The following is a 20,151-nucleotide window of genomic DNA, read 5'->3' as shown; positions in this document are numbered from 1 at the left end:
GTACTTTCAATATATTAAAAATTATTGTTTATTTATAGTCCACAGTATAATTTGCCTAGAAAGGTCCAATAGATTTTGAAAACTAGATTTGCACAAGTCTCTTCTTTAAGCATGGACTTGTATAGGAATTGTTGTATGAGTTGAATATCTCTATTTAGAACATAGAACTGTCAAGTGTCAACCATTCTTCAATCAATAAAGAAAAGCAGAAGTGTCAAATAGACCCTTCTACTCCTTCGTAGTGCTCAATTTACACCTTCATCTAAAATATGTTGCAATTAGGCACATTAACTTCTTAAAATTATTGAAATAGCATTTTTTACAGGTTTGAGTCCGGTTGCCAGTCAAAATGAATGACACGAAATTTAATGAAAAAAAAAAAAAAATTTGTGGTGACACCTCCACCCCCGCCTTCATCATCAACACCCACCAGAATAAATGGCGACCCCGCCTTCATCATCAACACACCCACCATTTGTTGTTATCTAAGCAAGCATTTTCTAATCAAATTAAGTATACAATGACTATCGCTATTTTCTTCTTCATCAGTTTTTTGTTCCTGCTATTTCTTTAAAACCAGTAAAGACCCACAGTTTTCCATGTTCTTAGCTTCATATTACCAAAAGGGGAAATACATAAAAGAAAAAATACTCTCACATGCAGGGCAATGGTGAAATCTCAAAACGCCACAGTTCCCAAACCAGCAAACTCAAAATCTGAAGAAATAAACCATTTGACACAAGAAAAACACCCAACCCAGAGATGGGAGATTAGATAGTTCAAGTTCAGTGAGAGATAAGGGAAGGTGGGATTGGGGGAAGAAAGTGAATTTTCTTCAAAAAAAATCACTTTTCCGTAGCTGTGAGGCAAAATACCCTCTGCGATGTTCATCGTAGCGTCCCTGGAGCAATAGAGTATGGGGTCATGAGATCGAGATTCGAGTTGGAATCGACGCCAGCAGCGACTTCATCATCAACGGCGGCCCCCCACCGCCCACGCCAAAATCGACTCCAGCAGCGACGTGAAGAAGAACACCAGGAGGAAATAACACCCCGCCGTTAACGCCGTCCGCCCGCCTTCCCATATCCAAGTCGTCGACTCGATGATGGCGGTAGAAGACGGGCTCGAGCAACAGCCGCCGCAACGACGACGACGATGAGAGTAGCGGTTATTATATTAGAGGAATTCGCAGCGGCGGTTTTAAGGATTTGCGACAGACATAATGAATTGCGAAGCTCCGACGCGTCGGCGGTAGTGATAGATGCTGGAGGAGAGGCTGTGATAGACGGAGTTGCAGAAGACATTGAAGCTGTTGGATGAGGATGCGGAGGAGTCGAGGAAGACGCTGCACTGAGAAATAAATTTTAGGAAAAATCAGGTTTTTAATTACTAATTCAGATTTGGCCTAATTGTTTTTCTTATTTTTATTATTGTAATGCCATGTAATCAATGACATGTAATTGTAACCGTGCCACGTCATCAAAAATGGATGGTAACCTACAAAAAAGTCTAATTGAACAAAATTAGAGGGTAAGTGTGCCTAATTACAACATATTTTAGATGAAGGTGTAAATTGAGCATTACAGAGGAGTAGATGGGCCTATTTGACACTTCTGCCATAAAGAAATTTAAACAAAAACTTAAGTTTGTCAAATAAATTTATTGAAGCACTAATAACACTTCTCCTACTGAGAATGGGTAAATTATGCTATGGACCCGTGTCCACCATGTGTATGGTGGACACGTTGTATATTCATAATTTCTATATTGTACATTTATAATTTCTATACTGTACATTCATAATTTCTAAACTATAGATTCATAAAATTTATAATGTAGATTCATAATTTCTATACTGCATATTTATAATTTCTGTACTGTAGATTCATAATTTTTAAACTGTATAGGTATCAAATTATGAACACATAGTTATCAAATTATGAATTTACAGTACAGAAATTATGAATGTGCAGTATAGAAATTATGAATCTACAGTATAAAAATTATGAATCTACAGTATAGAAATTATAAATCTACAGTATAGAAATTATGAATGTGCAGTATAAAAATTATGAATTTACATTATAAATTTTATGAATCTACAGTATAAAAATTATGAATCTACAGTATAAAAATTATAAATGTATAGTATAAAAATTATGAATGTACAATGTGTCCACCATACACATAGTGGACACGGGTCCAGGGCATAACGCTCTCTGAGAATGAAGAACAACAAATCTTCATGTTTTTCCCACTATTTAAGTTTTGAATAAAATTTCAGGTTAAAATTTTTTCATCATTTGATATGACAAAAATTTATTTTTATGCCTTGATTACTTTAATTTGTTGATTCTATCCTAATTAAAAACAAAATCTAATTATATCACCATGTTAGATGATAAATGATTTTAGTAGTTTTTTATTTTTTATTATTATTTTTTTAATTTTTGGTTCGGTAGCATGATCCTTAAGTTTTTTTTTTTTTTTTCTTTTAAAAAAATTTAGTCTAAATTATTAGAATATTAATAAAAACAAAAACTATCACTTCAAAAATAATTGAGAAATTAAAAATAGACATGATAATTAATTAATTATTAAAAGTTTTATTTTATTTTTTTAAAAAAAATTAGACCCTTGACTATGATACTCTCCCAAATTAAGTCTCTAACTTTCAAGATTTTAAATTTTTGTCCACGACTATTTAATTTCTTTTAACATTTGGTCCTTCACTCATTTTTCCACCCAACAATCTAAGTTGGGAAAATTCACAAAACACAACTCTTTTGACTTTGGGTAATTTTTTTTGGCTAAACTGTCATCATGCACCATGAACTATAACGGATTCTACATAATGCACCCTGTCCTTTTATAACTGATGTTTCAATCCACAAAGCATTAATTTTTTTTTTTTTTGCCGAATTTTGTACAGGTTACAGGTAATATATACTAACATGGATTTTTTTTTTTTTTTTTTTTTCTTATAACACATTCTCCAGCCATGCAGGAGCGCGGTCATGAACTGGTCGTGGTTCACCGCCCTATCCCACTCCGATGGGAGGCCGTCAGAGATGGTGACGTAGCAGATGTCGAGGTTCACCGCCATGAACGTCGAATATCCTACTACACGTGCTGCATTAGTAGCTGGAACAACTATGGTAAGTCTCTCATTATCTGTATATGTAGTAATTTAGTACAAAAAATGATGGATTTATTAGCAGATAAGGTTCCCCAGCAATCTAATCAATAAAACTATGAATTCTAACTAATCTAGAACAGCATATACTATTATATATATATATATATATATATATATATATATATATATATATATATATATATATCAATTTGTTTATGAATTTCAAATCTGTTTCAGACATTAATTGTCATCTTGGGCTACGTCCAGTGTTGAGGAGGTGGCTTCAACTGGACCGGGCATATGCTTTTTCCAGCTTTATGTAAGCATGAAACTCATTTAAATGTGACAATCTGGATATGTGTTTCTAATAAATGTATTCTCTCTGATGCCCAGGCTTACAAGGACAAGAATGTTGTTGCTCAACTTGTTAGAAGAGCTGAAAGGGCAGGATTCAAGGCTATAGCTCTTACTGTTGACACCCCAAGGTTGGGCCGCAGAGAAGCTAAGCTGATATTAAGAACATGTGTGTAATTATTATATCCATGAGCATCATATCGTAATTATAGAGGAATTAAGAACCATTGTCCTTAACTTAGCTGCCAACTTTAGAATGAAGTTGCATTATCGAGTTAAATCTCCCCTCTTCAATGCTGGTTTACTCTGCCACCATTTCTGACTTTGAAAAACTTTGAAGGATCAGATAAAGTGAGTGGGGATATAAAATGCTTCCATTACTTGATAAAATTCTGTAAGTTTGATTCAGTTAACATTTTAACCTGTTTTCTTGTTTTAGCCTGATGATTCTGGATTAGCCTCCTATTTCGCTGGTCAAATTGATCATTTGATTGTACTTTAATTTGAGTTGGAAGGTATACCAAAACTGTAACGTTTCACGTGCATTAGCATAGGCGCATAGCTTGTAGCATCTCATCTTATGTTCTTATTTCACTTATTGTTTACGTGTTTATATGTTGCCGTCATTTCTTGATAATCTTATTGAACCTTTTTGGCCAGAATCCGCCATAGCTTGGAATATTATTAACCGTGTTTGAAAATTTTCAGAAGTGTTGATGAGAAGAAAACATATCAAGTTTGATTTTGGGGGTTGACTTAAAAAGAAGATTCACATCAACTAATAGCCTAATAACCTATGTCATGTTATCATAGTGACTTAGAAATCTGTAAAAAATTCTAGATGAAAAAATTTAATGATTTGTGGATCGAAACATCAGTTATGAAAGGTTATGGTGTGGCATGAAGAATCCGTACATTTCATGGTGTGGGCCCTTAAAAAATTTAATAATTTGTGGATCGGAACATTAGTTATAAAAGGTCATGATGCGACATGAAGAATCCTTTATTCATAGTGCGGGATGACACTTTAGTTTTTATTTTTTATTTTTTATTTTTTTTTTTCCTTTTCGTACTTAATTTTTATCTTGATTGACTTTATTTTTTACTTTTTTGTTTTAGGTTTAGGTTGACCAAAAAATTGAATGATGAGTAATTTTACTTCTACTCTTAATTTTTACTACCATTTTCTACCTCTATAATTTGATATGTGATTGCTCATTAAACATAAATGAAAATAAAAGTTGAGAATAAATTATTGAGAGTCCATAAAGTATTTTTCGGGTCCTAATGTATAACTGATGACTAAATATACTATTTTCCCTCTTAATTAAGAAACTGATGACTAAATATACCATTTTCCCTCTTAATTAAGAAACAAACAAGATTTCGATAATAACCCTCCATTGCTAAAAGTCTAAAACCCCAATTCCGATCAGAACCCAAACCCAAACCAGTCAGCAAGAAATGGAGGCAAAGGAGGAAGACGGCAAAGTCGATTTTGAGGCGTCAGAAATAGAGTACGAGAGCTATGGGGGCGAGCATCATTTACCTCTCATCATGAATCTTGTTGATGAAGAGCTTAGCGAACCCTACTCCATCTTTACCTACCGCTACTTCGTCTATCTCTGGCCTCACCTCTCTTTTCTCGTAAGATTTTACGTTTCTTTTCCTTGTTCTTTAAATTCCCTTAAAGTTTTCTTGGAGATTGAGGTTTTCAGTAATGGGTAGAAGGTTTTCTTTATTATTATTATTATTTTGCTTTTTTGATTGGTGGGTTTGAATTTCTTTAGGCTTTCCACAAGGGAAAATGTGTGGGGACTGTGGTTTGCAAGATGGGTGAGCACAGAGGGACTTTCAGAGGCTACATTGCAATGCTTGTGGTTCTCAAGCCTTATAGAGGGAAAGGCATTGGTGAGTGTCCTTACTCCCCGTTTTCTTTGCTTTTATTGGGTGTTAAGAATGGTAGTTTGAAAAGAAATTTACATGGGGGAGGTCTTGTTCAGTAACTGTAGGCACTCAATTTTAGACTTCTTTGGTGTTTGGGTATTTGATTTTTTTTTTTTTTTTTTGAAATTGGTGGTGTTTGTTTCTAGGATTTCTTATTTCTTGTAATGTCCAGAGTGATTGACACATTTAGTTTTTGTTGATAAAGTTAATATCTGGATTAAAAACTATAGGTTCATGCCAAATTCTAAACACATTTATATTTTTGGCCTATTTTGTAATCTTTTTATTTTGTTTGCATTCTTTTGCTTTAAAAACGAAAAAGAAGTTTTCAACTTTCTTTTTGTTTAAAGGATGGCACCGACATCATATTTGGTTTCACTTTTTTTTTTTTTTTTCCAAAACCTATCAAATAGTTTGGGGTCGGTGTCTGTCAAGGATAGGTGCTTGGGGTAGCGTCATAGGAACACACACTGGACAAATATTTGCTACATGTTTAGCATACAGTTGTGTGTGGTGGATGTGGTTCGGTCATAAGAGGTAGGATGGATTTAGCTTAGGGAAAAGTGGAGGTGCGATGAATCAGGCAGGTGGTTGGGCTAAGATGGGGTGCCAAAGGGAGCTTAAGTGGGGTGGTGGTTGGCTGGGGAGGTCTAAGATGGAATTAATGGCCTAGGGTGGATGGGGTTGAATGATGTGCAAGAGGAAGTGCTTCATATTTTGTTGTTTTCTGGGCCTTTCTGTTTGTTAACTAAAAGTGCTTAAACAATTTTCCTGATCTTAGCCGTTTCTTGTAATTATAACTTGTTCTCTTATTGAGGGAGTGAAGAGCATGAATTTAGACGAAGAAAGGACAAGACACTGGAGAAAAAGGTTGGGAGTTAGAGAGGATGCTATAGCCACTTTGGTGATAATCTATATGATTGACAGTAGTTTTCTCTTGTATTATATGTAGGGTGTCATGATATATGACTAATGGAGCAAAAATCTGAAAATGAAATCTTAGCTCTAATACTCTGTTTTATACCTTTAATAATTCAAGACTAAAGCTTAGGTTTTGTTTATTGCACATTAAGCCTGAAAATTTTATTTTTAAAATTATGTTTACCTTGAAGGCCCAATATCAGAAAATGGGGAAATAGAATTTCCAAGATGAAAATTGCAAACAAAGCAAGAATTTAATTTGTCTGCCACTGCAGAGTGCATATATTAATTACATACATGAGTGTTCATGGACACTTTGAGAAGTTTAAAGCAATGGACTGCATAAAATCGGAATGCACTTTGGAATTGTATTTTGCATAATGTAAATTCTTCAACCATAACACTATCAAATTTCAAATTCTGTTTTATTATACACTTGAGTTTTACCATGTTGTGTATTTCTAACCTACTGTTTCCTTGCTTTAGCCACAGAACTTGTCACAAGATCTATCGCAGTAATGATGGAATCTGGCTGTGAAGAGGTATGCCACTAACGATGCTCTAGTTAGCAACATTCTAGAGAGAGCACGTGCTATAAAAGTTTGCAATGCATGAACTATTTTGCCTGTTCATTGATAGATCACTTTTCCCATTTCTTGGTTGGGGTTCTTTGTTATTAGACCGAGTATGCGCAGAGCAGATCTTAGAACCCTGTGAGAAGGAGCATAGAATTACGCTTCTATGTTGACAGTTTATTTAGAGACCATAGGGTTGAAAACAAGAGAGCAGAGAAAATTAATATCCGCAATCACCTTCAAAAATGCATAAGATTTGTTGTTAGTTCCACAAACCTCATTGGATGTATTCATTTTCAGTTATGTGCATTCACTCAGTCATATACTTTCATCCACCAACTTGTGTTTGAGTTATAATTTGAACTTGTTCAGGTGACTTTGGAAGCAGAAGTTACCAATAAAGGTGCACTTGCATTATATGGGCGTCTCGGGTTTGTTAGAGCAAAGAGGCTTTTCCGCTATTACCTCAACGGGGTTGATGCTTTCCGACTGAAGCTATTGTTCCCACGTCCAGAATCACAACCCTTCCAGTCAATGCTTGCCACGATGGACGAGAGTGATGGACATAACGATAACATACACGCTGAAGGGGGTGCATTTTCCCAGTACATTTGATCAGAGTTCCCCTTGGTCTGCTGAATTTGCAAATACAATTCATAGGAGGTTGCTTAAGAGTTTCTGATTGAGAGAGATTATACATCATAAAATCAAAAGCTTTCAATTCATATAGAGATTTTCATAACATGGAAGTTTTCTCATTTGCATCTTTCCTTTTGTAATACAGTGAAAAGGAAGTGAAAGTAGAACTTGATTCCCCATTATATCGCGGACTAGGTCCATGTTGCATCATGGATACTAATGTAGGTTTATTAAGAATTCAAATAGATTGCACATAATAATTTTAGGTTCATTAAAACAATTTGTAAATTCATCTACTTAAAATATGTTTTTTTTTTCTATTTCTTGTTGAATAAATAAAATTAATGTATAAAAGTATATCATTAACAAGATAATTTAAAATTCGTAATCATATGTTTATTTAATATATCATTTTAATAATTATATAATAGACTTACAGTAGTGATTTAATAAACATGTAATAATGATTCAATAAATCTATAGTAATGACTTTTTTTTTTTTTTTTTTTGAAAAACCAAACAACTTCATTCATCATAACAAACCCGAAATACAACTTAGGATAATATCCCACACACTAAAGATAGATGGTGAAATAGTTGCTCTCGCCATCGCATGAGCAACGTGGTTCGCTGACCTTCAGACATGGCATACAACAACATCGTCAATGTCCCTAGCAAGAACCTTACATTGCTTTAATAATAATCCAACATATGATAAATCTACAGACTCAGAATTATAGTTTTGGTGCAGAAGTTTAAGCAATCCGTCTCCAGAATTATATGTGATAAAATGCGCTGTTTAAGTCAAGTCAGAGCCTCCTTAATAGCCAATGTTTCTGTGCCATATAAGGATCAAGATTACAACATAAAGTTCCACCATAAGCAGCCACAAAGTTACCTAAATGATCCCAGATTACAGCCCCAAACCCCATACCAGTCGCCATGATAGTAGCATCCACATTGCACTTGAGTCGCCCTTCGGGAGGTGGAGTCCATGAACAAGAAGAAGAAGAAGGCAAGCTGTGGCTAACAACTGGAGCACTGACATAAGTTTGGTGTCATAATGCAACCAAATTATCCGCATGCATTAATATCATATTAATAGTCTACTCCTTAGAATGCCAAAGCATATCATTTCTCACCTTCCATAGGCTCCACAACCTTGCTGCCAAATGCAAATCCTGATCCACGTCATTCATACTGAAAATATCCTCTACGACTGCCATTATGGATCGGCCATTCGAAATGTTGTTGCGTTTTCATACCTGAGCAGCAACTGGGCAGTCAAAGAAGAGGTGCACAGCAGTTTCCGAACTAGTCGTGCACAACAGACAGCCACCACCTGCAAATACATGCTTTAACCGCAGATTTTCTCGTACAAGGAGCACATCTCGCATACAACGACATAGAAAATTCTTTATGTTAGGTGGTACACTTAAGCTCCAAAGCCTTTGCCATTTCGTGAACTCTGGGAGTTTATGTCGTTGGAAACATGAAGACGATAGCCAGTACGGATAGAATATAAGCCTTTTAAGTCCCCTTTCCAACTCCACGAATCAGCATACTCATGTCAAATAGGTGTGCGCATAATACGAACCACATTAGACTCCACAAAGATATCTCGTAGCAGCTCTTCATCCCACTCGCCATTGTCCGTTAATAAGTTGCACACCTTGGCATCCTTTAGTTCATCGATGCAACCATTTTCCAGCCTTGGGTTATCATCTACAAGCCATGGCCAACCCCATACAAGAGTATCAAGACCATTACCCACTCTGCGTATTACACTAGTTTTGAGTAAGTCTTGACCAGAAAAAATACTACGCCATATAAAGCTTGGGTTGTGGCCTATTGAGGCCTCCAAAAAGTTGGTACGTGGATAATACTTAGCTTTCAAAATGGGTCTAACAAGGGAATCTAGATTTATTAGCAATCTCCAGCCCTGCTTCGCCAAGAGGGCAATATTGAAATCATGCAAGCGTTTGAATCCCATACCACCGTTGGATTTTGGCGTTGATAATTTCGACCAGCTTAGCCAGTGGATACCCCTATTATTGTTGGATGAGTTACCCCACCAAAACCTGTTGAACAGCTTCTCAATGGCATCATATATCGTAGCAGGCAGTAAGAATACTGACATAGTAAATATTGGCATGGCCTGGGCAATGCTCTTTAGCAATACCTCTTTATCAGCCCTAGATAACAGTTTCTTGTTCCAGGAAGTTATTCGTTCCCTCACCCGCTGCTCTATTTAACGAAAAACCATAGTATTATTTCGGCCCAAAAAAGACGGGAGGCCAAGGTATCTCCCAAAATCACTTGCATGGCGCACACCTAACATGGCTGTCAATTGAGTACGAACTTGGACAGTAGTATTAGCACTGAAAGTCACACTAGATTTATCAAAGTTCACTCGTTGTCCAGAAACTTCTCCATAAGTGTGTAGACACTGTTGAATAACCTGTACTTCATTAACATTTTCCCGGAAAAATTACAGACTATCGTCTGCAAAAAAATAAGTGCGAGACCGGGGGAACTCCTCTTGCCAATTTAATCCCTTGAACATTACCCATTGCTTCCTAACGTTGTAGCATAAGTGACAACCCCTCAGCGCAAATTATGAAAAGATATGGGGATATAGGCCCCCCTTGTCTGATGCCCGGTGTCACATGACCTGCCATTTCTCCGTTCACAAGAATATTATATTTAATAGTGGTAACACATAACATTACCCGATTAACCCATTCAACATCAAAACCTAGTGCTAAGAACATCCCCTCAAGATAATGCCATTCCATTCTATTGTATGCCTTAGCCATGTCAAGTTTCAAAACAGCCCAACTGGTTAGACAATTCTTCTTAGTACGTAAATAATGTCCAACTTCCCCAGCTATAATAATATTGTCAGTAATTAATCTGTCCGGCATAAACGCGCTTTGTGTAGCTAAAATAACAACATCTAGAACCATCTTCAGTCTATTAGCAATCACTTTTGCCAGAATTTTATAAGCAACGCTGCACAACGCTACACAATGCTCCAGAACCATCTTCAGTCTATAAGCAATATCTTCAGTCTGCACGATCAAGCACCCGTTTTTTAGGAATTAAAACCACATTCGTCTCATTAATCACAACCGGTAAGTGACAATTGGCAAACCAATCAATTATAAGTCTGCAGAGATCATAACCAATAATCGACCAAAATGCTTGATAGAAAGCTGGTGACATACCATCTGGACCTGGTGCTTTATCGGGGGCCATTGAGAATAAGGCATCTTTAACTTCTGCATGTTCAATCGGACGGAGCAATTGTATATTCATATCATGAGAAATTCGTGATGTCACTCCATTCATGAGCCTAGCATGATATGATGAATTGCGAAAAATATCTTTATAATACTCCAAGACCACAGAATGCATTGACTTGCCATCAACATAATTACCATTATCATCCTTCAGTCTGTGTAGATAATTCAATCTCTTACGCTGGCTTCATAGTACGCATTGACATCTGCAGGCGAACGACTACCCCTCATAAATTCAAGTGATTCTTTTAATCTGGAAATACGTCGACCAAATCTCTTGAAATGGTCTCCACTCCAATGAGTTAAGCTCTGGCCACATTTAAGCAATCGCTGCTGGAATTCTAAACCGCGTGTTTGCCTCCAAGAAGCTTCAACCACCTGCTTACAATTAGCATCAAGAAGCCATGACGCCTCAAATTTAAAAGTTCTTATACCTCGTCGTATGGGGGAGCCTTGTAAATCTAATAAAATCGCACTATGATCTGAAGAAATGGCGTGAATATTATTGAGTATAACATCATGGAACAAATCCAGCCAATCTGGGGAGACCACAGTACGGTATAGACGTTCTTCAATCTAGGAATCTGTACCCCGTCCCTTTTCCCAGGTGTAGGGGTGACCTCGCATGCCAATATCAGATAAGTCACAATCATTAAGAGCTCATTAAATCCCCATATAAGACTATGAGGGTGTGCGATGGAGCCATTCTTTTCAGTATGAGCAGCAATATCATTGACGTCCCCAATTACCAACCAGGGAAGTGATGAGTGAGATCGTAATTCACGTAAAAGGTCCCATGATTGTTGTCTCTTCGATCTTTCAGGATGCCCATAAAAACATGTTAAACGCCATGCGGTTTATCAGAAATAGTCACCTCCACATCGATATGATTGTTAGAGAAGCTAATTAATTTAGCCATATCAGATTCTTCCCACAACAGAGCGAATCCACCACCTAATCCGACTCTATCCACAGAGATCAAACCTTCATACCCCAATCATAATCGAACCTATTCCAGTTTTGCCTTGCGAGCCTTCGTCTCCATTAAGAAAACGAAGTTGGGTCGTTTATTGGACACGAAGCCCATTAATTCACGAACTGTCCGCAGGCCACCCAATCCCCGGTAGTTCAAAGACAATGTACTCATTGATTCGGGCGAGTCTGGCCATCTAGACCCGCCACATCCGAGTTTTTTGAACCTTCCAACATAACAGTATCACATGTAGAAGAGGTATTCACAAAATCATTTCCTTCACGGCGACGTTTCAAATCCGTTATGTAAAGTAGTTTTCCACAGTTGCATGGGAAGTCGAAGGGATTGCCGGCGTTGTGGGAACACATACTAGTTGTGCCGGGAGATCTGCAAGGAGCCAATTTGCACCAACCGGCTTTGTTTGCTTTCGCGAACCAGCCCTCAACCATGCACCGTAAAGATAGTCCTTAGGATCCACCCCTTCTTCATAGACCTTACGGCAAAACATCTCAGAGTGTCCAATTAAGCCACAACAAAAACAAAAAGTGGTTAACCGTTCGTACTTAAAAGTGATCCACTGATAACTGCCATCCCGCATACGCAACTTCATCTTTCGCTTAAGAGGTTCATGAAGTTTAAGCGTCACACGAATGCGAAAGTAAGAACTCTTCCAAGATCGGTTAAAATTATTGGGATCAGATTTCACAAACTTACCGACATAATTCCCTATCTGTTCAATGAATTCTGGTTTGGCATGCATCGAAGGGAAATCAAAGATTTGGACCCAGAAATCCAAAGTGTCCAACAGAACAGATTCTGGACGAGTTCCACGTGAGATTTGTTTGCACACAAGATATTGATTCTCAAATGACCATGGACCTTGGCCGAGAACACGTTGCATGTCACGTGCATGTGGGAATTGAAACACGAAGAGATTATCAGAAATTGGGATAATTTTCACCCCCATTACTGGTCGCCAGACACACGCTAGAACTTGTTGAAGTTGGTCAAACTTAACAGGTCGATCAGTTTGAAGTCGCCCAACCAATTCCCAGTAGGTAATACTGCCACTTGCATGATCAGAATCGGGTGCATCCAACCCTCCAGACTCTTCCTCGGCGAGGGTTATACTAGCACATCCAGATTCCAAAGTTTGAACATCCATAAAACATAGGCAACGGAAGAAGAAACTAGATGACGATGATGGAAATCAAGCGAGAAACAACGATGAAACAACCCTCGAAGACAGGGAGAAAATTCTCCAGAGAAAACTAGAGAGAGAACCGTTTTATTATTATTATTATTATTATTATTATTATTATTATTATTATTATTATTATTATTATTATTATTATTATTATTATTATTATTATTATTATTATTATTGTTATTATTATTATTATTATTATTATTATTATTATTATTATTATTATTATTATTATTATTATTATTATTATTATTATTATTATTATTATTATTATTATTATTATTATTATTATTATTATTATTATAGTAGTGACTTGATAAACTTGTACTAGTGATTTAATATACCTACCTTAATGATTTGTTGAAGATATAATAGTGAGTTGATCGTAATGCGATGCGATTGGACAAGAATTATGGGATGGCTGTTGATGGTTTTAGGGTTTTCGGGCCCAAGGAGGTCCAACACAACCTTTGGTCGGAGGATACACCTCTCAATAAAATGTACGTCTAACTTAGAGGTAATGCTAGTGCTCGGAATTTCTTTGTTATTTACCCCTCTCCCGGGTGTCCAAAAATGTCTACCTTTTACAAGAATGGAGGAGCCTTTATATAGTGGCTCCTCCTCTGCCGACTTGAAGGCCCTTAATGGCCGACTTCAAGGCTAATTAAGATATGGAGCCGTTGGACGCCATTACTCGATCGACCAACGGCTCTCCTAGGCTTGTAACAGCCCGACCGGGCCCTGCCTTCAATGCCTCAACGACTCTCTTTTAAAGGAACCCCTTTAATGCCCTCAACGGCTCCTCGAGCCGAGTCTTTTCCTGGGCTTGGGCCTCGGCCGACTCCTGGACTCGGCCCGATTGCTCTTTGGGCTCCTCTCGATGCTGGCCCACTTCTATTTTCTTTGGGCCCCTATCTCTTGGGCCGGGGTTCTTACCCCATCAACTAGTCCCTCACTTTTCCATACCCGGTCCTCCAACCTGGGTTTGGAAAAGTAGCAACCGCTCGTCTCCTTTAATTACCGTATCCGTGCCCTGAATAGCCCCTTGTAACGTCCGGATCGTCAGTCATTCTCCCCGGATCTCGCGGAGCCGTTGGGATTCTTCCGTCTAGGCTTGGTACCTATAAATGGCCTCCTCCCTTCTCTCTTATCTTCACAAGTTCATCATGGGTCGCTCTCCTTTGAAAGGAAAGCGAATTGACTTCGGGTCTCCTTGGCGTCCGCTGCCTTCTAAGCGGACCCGGCCTGAAAGGGAACATAAAAAGAAGGCTCCTCGCCCAGCTTCCCAGAGGTCCCCAGTTGGCGCTGCTTCTTCGGCTTCTCGGCCGCCGACCCCTTCTCCACGAGAGGTCGCTCCACCTTCACGCCATACGTCTACGCCCACAACTGCCCGAGTGACTTCCCCAGACGGGTCCTTCGTCGAGGTGGCGGTTCCAGAACAACTTACCTTCAAAATGACTTTCTCCATCCCGCTGGACGACCTGAACGGGCCGGTCACGGGCCTAATGGATGACGAGGATTACGCCCGCTACCTGGAGGCGTATCCGGATGATGAGGAACCCATTGCGCCACCGCTCATGCCAGCTTTCTGGGACTCGTTCTGCCCCTCTCCCCCAGGACCATCGGGGGGATTCTTTGGGGGCGACTCTTCCTCGCCTGGCGAGTGATCTTATGTACCGGAGTCGGTCATAGCTCGGAGGAATCTCTTTTAGGAGCATTTTCATATTCCTTATTGTAATAAGCTCCTTGCTGCTTGTACCCTCCTTTTCCATAATAATAATAAAAGCGCTATTTTCGTCTTGCCTTATGTTTTGTCGTGTTTTGTTGCGTACCCATCCGGACGACTGGTCAAGGAGTCGGTCACATCATCAGGTTCTTTTCAGTCTGACACCTGCAAGATTCCCCATAGCTCGGGTAAATCCAATCTTCTCTATGTTGGCGTGCGAATCTTGCTCTTCCCGGGCGGATCTGATGGAACTAATCTCTGACAAAGATTCGCGTCATCCGTCCAACCAGGCTCAGTTACGTCAGTCTCCTCCGTGATTATCGCCTAGATATTCGCCTTCCCTGGGCTATATAAAGACCCTTCACAGTTGATGCAAATCGCAACACTCTTCATTTTGCGAAAGCACGGCGCTATGAGTTACAGGGATGGTGATCGCCGCTGGTCCATTCGCAACAAGGAGCATGCTCGACTGGAGCAGTTGAGGCAGAAGAGGCTGGCTAACGGAGGTCGTTTGGTGGGCGACTCGGCTTCAGACCCCATCGTGGTGCCTCCAGACATGCTGGACCTGATGTGTAGGGAGCCTATCGATGTGGAGATGGAGCCTGTGGTGGAGGATCCAGAACCAATGGTGGAAGAGAAGTGGGAGGCTCCTCCCCTCTTTGGTGTTGCCATGTCGCCGAGCGCTTTGGAGAGGCCTCTGCAAATGATTGACGATGGGAAGCCGGCCGTGTATCTAGACGAGATGCCAGAGCCTGAGCCGAGTCCTCTACCATTCCGCCCCCAGTACTTTCTAGAGGGTCCTCTGGCTGCCCGCTCGTCGACAGAGAAGGAAGCCAAGCCATGACTCTGTTTTTCTTTTGTAGTTTGCATCGGCCGAGCTTTGGGCCTTGTAATCTTCGTACTAACTAAATAAACTGTGTGCTTTTCTATCTGACCCCGCAATTTCTTACTATTTTGTCGCCCGACCTTGGATCTATGAGACCAACGCCTAGTCTTGTTATGGAGAGGTCCTCCTGCTGGGGAGTCGCCGAGTCCGATCGTCGACCTGGTTACAGGAGTCTCTTCGTGAACTCGGCTGATATCATTCGATGAGCCGGGTTCTATCGGGTCCTTCTGGAAGCTTCCAGCTCGTATCACATGGGCCCGGAGGCCATGGCCCACTACGGGCTTCCGGCTTAGCAGGCCGGGTCGCTTGACGTTCGACCCTTAACCTATGACAGAGGCGCCGTCTGTAGGCTAACCCTAGTCCTGAACCGTCGCCCCGCCTTTTGAGGCATTAAATGCGGCGTCCCTTCACGTCTCGTCACCTCTTCTTCCTCCAATGAGAAGGCGGCACGTGGCCGTCCTTTGAAATTCCTCCCCTTTAAATAGCCATTTCGTCTCTCCTTCCCTTTTCTTCTCCAGTCTTTCTTCTCAGCTTCAACTTTGAGCTTCTCCGGCCACTCAGTATTTCCTCCGATCTCTCTCCTAACTTAGGTAATGTCTTCTTCCTCACATTCTTCTTCTTCTCGTCGTTACTCGGTCGATAACCTTGAGACGACTTCTCCCTCTTCGTCTTCTCCTTCTTCGTCTTCCTCTTCTCCTCCCCGTCGTATGGAACTTCCGGCGGACATTCCATCGACGTCCTCTCCTTGTCGTATGGAACTTCCGGCGGACGTTCCATCGACATCTTCTCTTCCACCGACCCCCTCTTCTTCGGGGGCGGTTACTCCGCTGAGCCCCGCTCCTCTAACGACGGTGGCGGCTCTGCCGGGTGGCGTCGGACGGCCGCGAGGTAAGTTCGATTCCATCGTCCGCCCTTCTGGGTCACCATCCGTCGTTAATGCGGTGGACCTGGAAATGGCCCGATATTTTCTTGGGCCTTCTGCCGTAGTCCTTGCCCCGGAGGGCCGGCAAATTTACGACCCTCCCGAGGGTTATGTCGGTATTCATTTACACTCGGTCGCTTTTGGCTTCCGAGTTCCCCCGTGTTTTTTTCTTTCCCTTTTTTTACCGCCATTACAACCTAGTTCCGGGCCAGCTGGTGCCCAATTCTCACCGACTCCTCACTTGCTTCGTCAACCTCTGCCACTGGTGGTTGTGCGAGCCTGACCTTGACCTGTTCCGGTATCTTTTTACCGTGAACAAGGTCTGCTCGCACTCGCCGGGCTTCGTCCAAGTCGCCGCTCGCCCGGGGCGGCAGCTTTTCGAGGGGCTGTCTGATTCCATTAAGGATTGGAAGCTCCTCTATTTCTTCGTTCGCCCTGCTTTTTCTTCCTTCACTTTTCCGACCTTGTGGCCGGCCGCTCTATTCAAGCCTTGCTCTCGACGTGCCGTTCCTTCTGATGATGCGGTCCTGGGCGGCGAGTTCTTGAAGGGCTTTGGGCCGTACTCTGTTAAGTACTAGTCCCGAGTCCGGGCCATGGCTAAGCGTGGCTTGCTACCGGAGGGTGCGGCCACCGTAGGTAGTCTTTGTTACCCCTCATTCTTCTTCTTTTCCTGTCTTGCCATATTCCGACTCGAAACACCTCATGGTTTCTCTTTCCTTTTTACAGGTCCATACGACTCCGACTCCTCCAGCTCCGACGAGGCGGTTGAACCGATTCCCGAGATGGCAGATAGAGCCGAAAAGATGAGGCGTCGGCTGATCCAACGCACTTCCGGTACTGTTGCTGCCTCTTCCTCCCTACCGTCTCCGGCTCCCAGGCCGACTCCTCCTCCACCTCGAAACGTGGTGGATCTGACCCCGTCGCCAGTGGTGTCGCCCACTCGACAACCACCTCCTCCTCAGACAGAGAGTCCCGGCTCGAAGCGCCCGGCTGGTCAAACTGATGAGCCGGCTCCAAAAAGGATCCGGCTGTGCCATGAGGTAGAGGAGGATGCCCAGATCTGGATGGGCACCTCCTCCGTCCGTAAGTGGTGTGCTAACGTCCTTCTGCCTAAGGACGTGGAGGCGACTCATGCTCTGGGGGACGCGTACATCCTCGAGGCCTCACTGCGCCAGTCGTACCGCGTAAGTGTTCTCCACTTAACTTTTTCCCTTCGTCCTTCCCTTTCCTTATCTGACTCGTGTCCGTTTCGCAGAACCTCACCTTCCAGATGGAGATGAGTAAGCGGCTGCAGAACTACAGGACCGACATGCGGTCTCTGGCCCTCAAGCTGCGTCAGACGGAGGAGGCCTTTTTGGAAGAGCAGGCGAAGCACCTCAAGGCGGTGGAGGTGCACAACTCCGAGATGTTGAGAGTTACCCGTCAGTGGGAGGAAGAGCGAGACAAGGTGGCGACGATTGCTGCGACCTCTGTTGAGGAGTACAAGAAGTCGGCTGCCTTCGAGGCAGAGGTGAAGGCGGCGATAGAGGCTCGCCAAAAAGAGATTGCTAAGGAGTGGCTGTCGACGCCGGATGGTGACGAGTTCCTCCTGGACTTGGGCGAGCGCGACTATCGCCTCGGCTTTCGCGAGGCGCAGACAGAGATCCATTCTGCCTTGCTGGTCCACGACTCCTCTTTCACTCCCTAGAGCTGGGGCCTCAAGCCCGTGATAGATGCTCTTCCGGCGACTGAAGGACAGTCGGCGGCTGGGGACCCGGCAGCTCTTCCGGCAGCCTCTGACCCAACGACTCTTCCTTCAGCAACACCTCCTGAGCTCGCCGAGTCCTCTCTTCAGGCCGAGGACCCTTCTTCTGTTCCCCTGACTGGATCAACGGCAAGGGCCCAAGTCGAAGGGATTGATGTCGACACCCCCTCCCCAGTAGTTTAGGGCTATTCTGTTTGGGATAGCCCCCTTTTTGTAAAGGCTGGCCTCCTTTTCGGGCCTCTTTTAATGAAATTCCCCTTTTCTCTTCCATTTCGTATTATCTTGAGCTCGACGCTTTTCTCTTTAACCTAGTCTCTTTTAACTGCTCACCGAGTCCTTCTGTCGAGGCGACTCTTCAAGGATTTTCCACAGGAACGATTAAGGGTCCGGGCCCTTGCTTCCTAACTCTTTCTTGCCGAGTCCCTCGGTCGAGGCGACCCCTGTAGGCTTTTTCTATCTCAGAAACAGTTTAGGGTCAGTGCCCCGTCGTTTCTCTCAATACTCGCCGAGTCCCTCAGTCGAGGCGACTCCTGTAAGCTTTTTCTCAGAAACGTCTAAGGGTCTGGGCCCTTGTTTCCTATCTTTTCTTGCCGAGTCCCTCGGTCGAGGCGACCCATTAGGCTTTCTCTATCTCAGAAACAGTTTAGGGTCAGTGCCCCGTCGTTTCTCTCAATACTCGTCGAGTCCCTCAGTCGAGGCGACTCCTGTAGGCTTTTCCTCGGAAACGTCTAAGGGTCTGGGCCCTTGTTTCCTATCTTTTCTTGCCGAGTCCCTCGGTCGAGGCGACCCATTAGGCTTTCTCTATCTCAGAAACAGTTTAGGGTCAGTGCCCCGTCGTTTCTCTCAATACTCGCCGAGTCCCTCAGTCGAGGCGACTCCTGTAGGCTTTTTCTCGGAAACGTCTAAGGGTCTGGGCCCTTGTTTCCTATCTTTTCTTGCCGAGTCCCTCGGTCGAGGCGACCCATTAGGCTTTTTCTATCTCAGAAACAGTTTGGGGTCAGTGCCCCGTCGTTTCTCTCAATACTCGCCGAGTCCATCAGTCGAGGCGACTCCTGTAGGCTTTTTTCTCGGAAACGTCTAAGGGTCTGGGCCCTTGTTTCCTATCTTTTCTTGCCGAGTCCCTCGGTCAAGGCGACCCATTAGGCTTTTTCTATCTCAGAAACAGTTTAGGGTCAGTGCCCCGTCGTTTCTCTCAATACTCGCCGAGTCCCTCAGTCGAGGCGACTCCTGTAGGCTTTTTCTCGGAAACGTCTAAGGGTCTGGGCCCTTGTTTCTTATCTTTTCTTGCCGAGTCCCTCGGTCAAGGCGACCCATTAGGCTTTTTCTATCTCAGAGACAGTTTAGGGTCAGTGCCCCATCGTTTCTCTCAATACTCGCCGAGTCCCTCAGTCGAGGCGACTCTTGTAGGCTTTTTCTCGGAAACGTCTAAGGGTCTGGGCCCTTGTTTCCTATCTTTTCTTGCCGAGTCCCTCGGTCAAGGCGACCCATTAGGCTTTTTCTATCTCAGAAACAGTTTAGGGTCAGTGCCCCGTCGTTTCTCTCAATACTCGCCGAGTCCCTCAGTCGAGGCGACTCCTGTAGGCTTTTTTCTCGGAAACGTCTAAGGGTCTGGGCCCTTGTTTCCTATCTTTTCTTGCCGAGTCCCTCGGTCAAGGCGACCCATTAGGCTTTTTCTATCTCAGAAAAAGTTTAGGGTCAGTGCCCCGTCGTTTCTCTCAATACTCGCCGAGTCCCTCAGTCGTGGCGACTCCTGTAGGCTTTTTCTCGGAAACGTCTAAGGGTCTGGGCCCTTGTTTCCTATCTTTTCTTGCCG

General features: G+C 42.5%; 2 protein-coding genes across 2 annotated transcripts; both read left to right on the top strand.

Annotated features, from left to right (window-relative positions):
• The first annotated feature begins 4,846 nt into the window (after window positions 1-4,846).
• Window positions 4,847-7,751, top strand: LOC109174898 (N-alpha-acetyltransferase MAK3). Its single transcript, XM_019324135.1, has 4 exons — window positions 4,847-5,140; window positions 5,284-5,404; window positions 6,848-6,903; window positions 7,309-7,751. Exons 1-4 carry the CDS (start codon window positions 4,958-4,960, stop codon window positions 7,549-7,551), a joined length of 603 nt encoding a protein of 200 aa, XP_019179680.1. The 5' UTR covers window positions 4,847-4,957; the 3' UTR covers window positions 7,552-7,751.
• Window positions 7,752-15,456: 7,705 nt separating this feature from the next.
• On the top strand, window positions 15,457-18,281 carry LOC109174924 (phosphatase and actin regulator 4A-like). Its single transcript, XM_019324166.1, has 3 exons — window positions 15,457-15,583; window positions 17,321-17,778; window positions 17,850-18,281. The coding sequence occupies exons 1-3, from the start codon at window positions 15,457-15,459 to the stop codon at window positions 18,279-18,281; spliced, it is 1,017 nt and encodes a 338-aa protein (XP_019179711.1).
• Window positions 18,282-20,151: the final 1,870 nt, after the last annotated feature.

The sequence above is a fragment of the Ipomoea nil genome, unplaced genomic scaffold, assembly GCF_001879475.1.
Source record: "Ipomoea nil cultivar Tokyo-kokei standard unplaced genomic scaffold, Asagao_1.1 scaffold0672, whole genome shotgun sequence".
Classification (NCBI taxonomy): Eukaryota; Viridiplantae; Streptophyta; class Magnoliopsida; order Solanales; family Convolvulaceae; genus Ipomoea; species Ipomoea nil.
Note: the sequence above shows the minus strand (reverse complement) of the source record. Positions and strands in the feature narration are given on the sequence as shown.

Excerpts from the sequence above, each read along its gene's own strand:
- LOC109174898 (XM_019324135.1), top strand. The coding sequence starts at position 4,958 with ATGGAGGCAAAGGAGGAAGACGGCAAAGTCGATTTTGAGGCGTCAGAA. Across the intron at positions 5,141-5,283 it reads GGCCTCACCTCTCTTTTCTC|GCTTTCCACAAGGGAAAATG; the intron begins GTAAGATTTTAC and ends GAATTTCTTTAG. Across the intron at positions 5,405-6,847 it reads TTATAGAGGGAAAGGCATTG|CCACAGAACTTGTCACAAGA; the intron begins GTGAGTGTCCTT and ends TCCTTGCTTTAG.
- LOC109174924 (XM_019324166.1), top strand. The coding sequence starts at position 15,457 with ATGTCGCCGAGCGCTTTGGAGAGGCCTCTGCAAATGATTGACGATGGG. Across the intron at positions 15,584-17,320 it reads CCCCCAGTACTTTCTAGAGG|GTCCATACGACTCCGACTCC; the intron begins GTCCTCTGGCTG and ends TCCTTTTTACAG. Across the intron at positions 17,779-17,849 it reads CACTGCGCCAGTCGTACCGC|AACCTCACCTTCCAGATGGA; the intron begins GTAAGTGTTCTC and ends TCCGTTTCGCAG.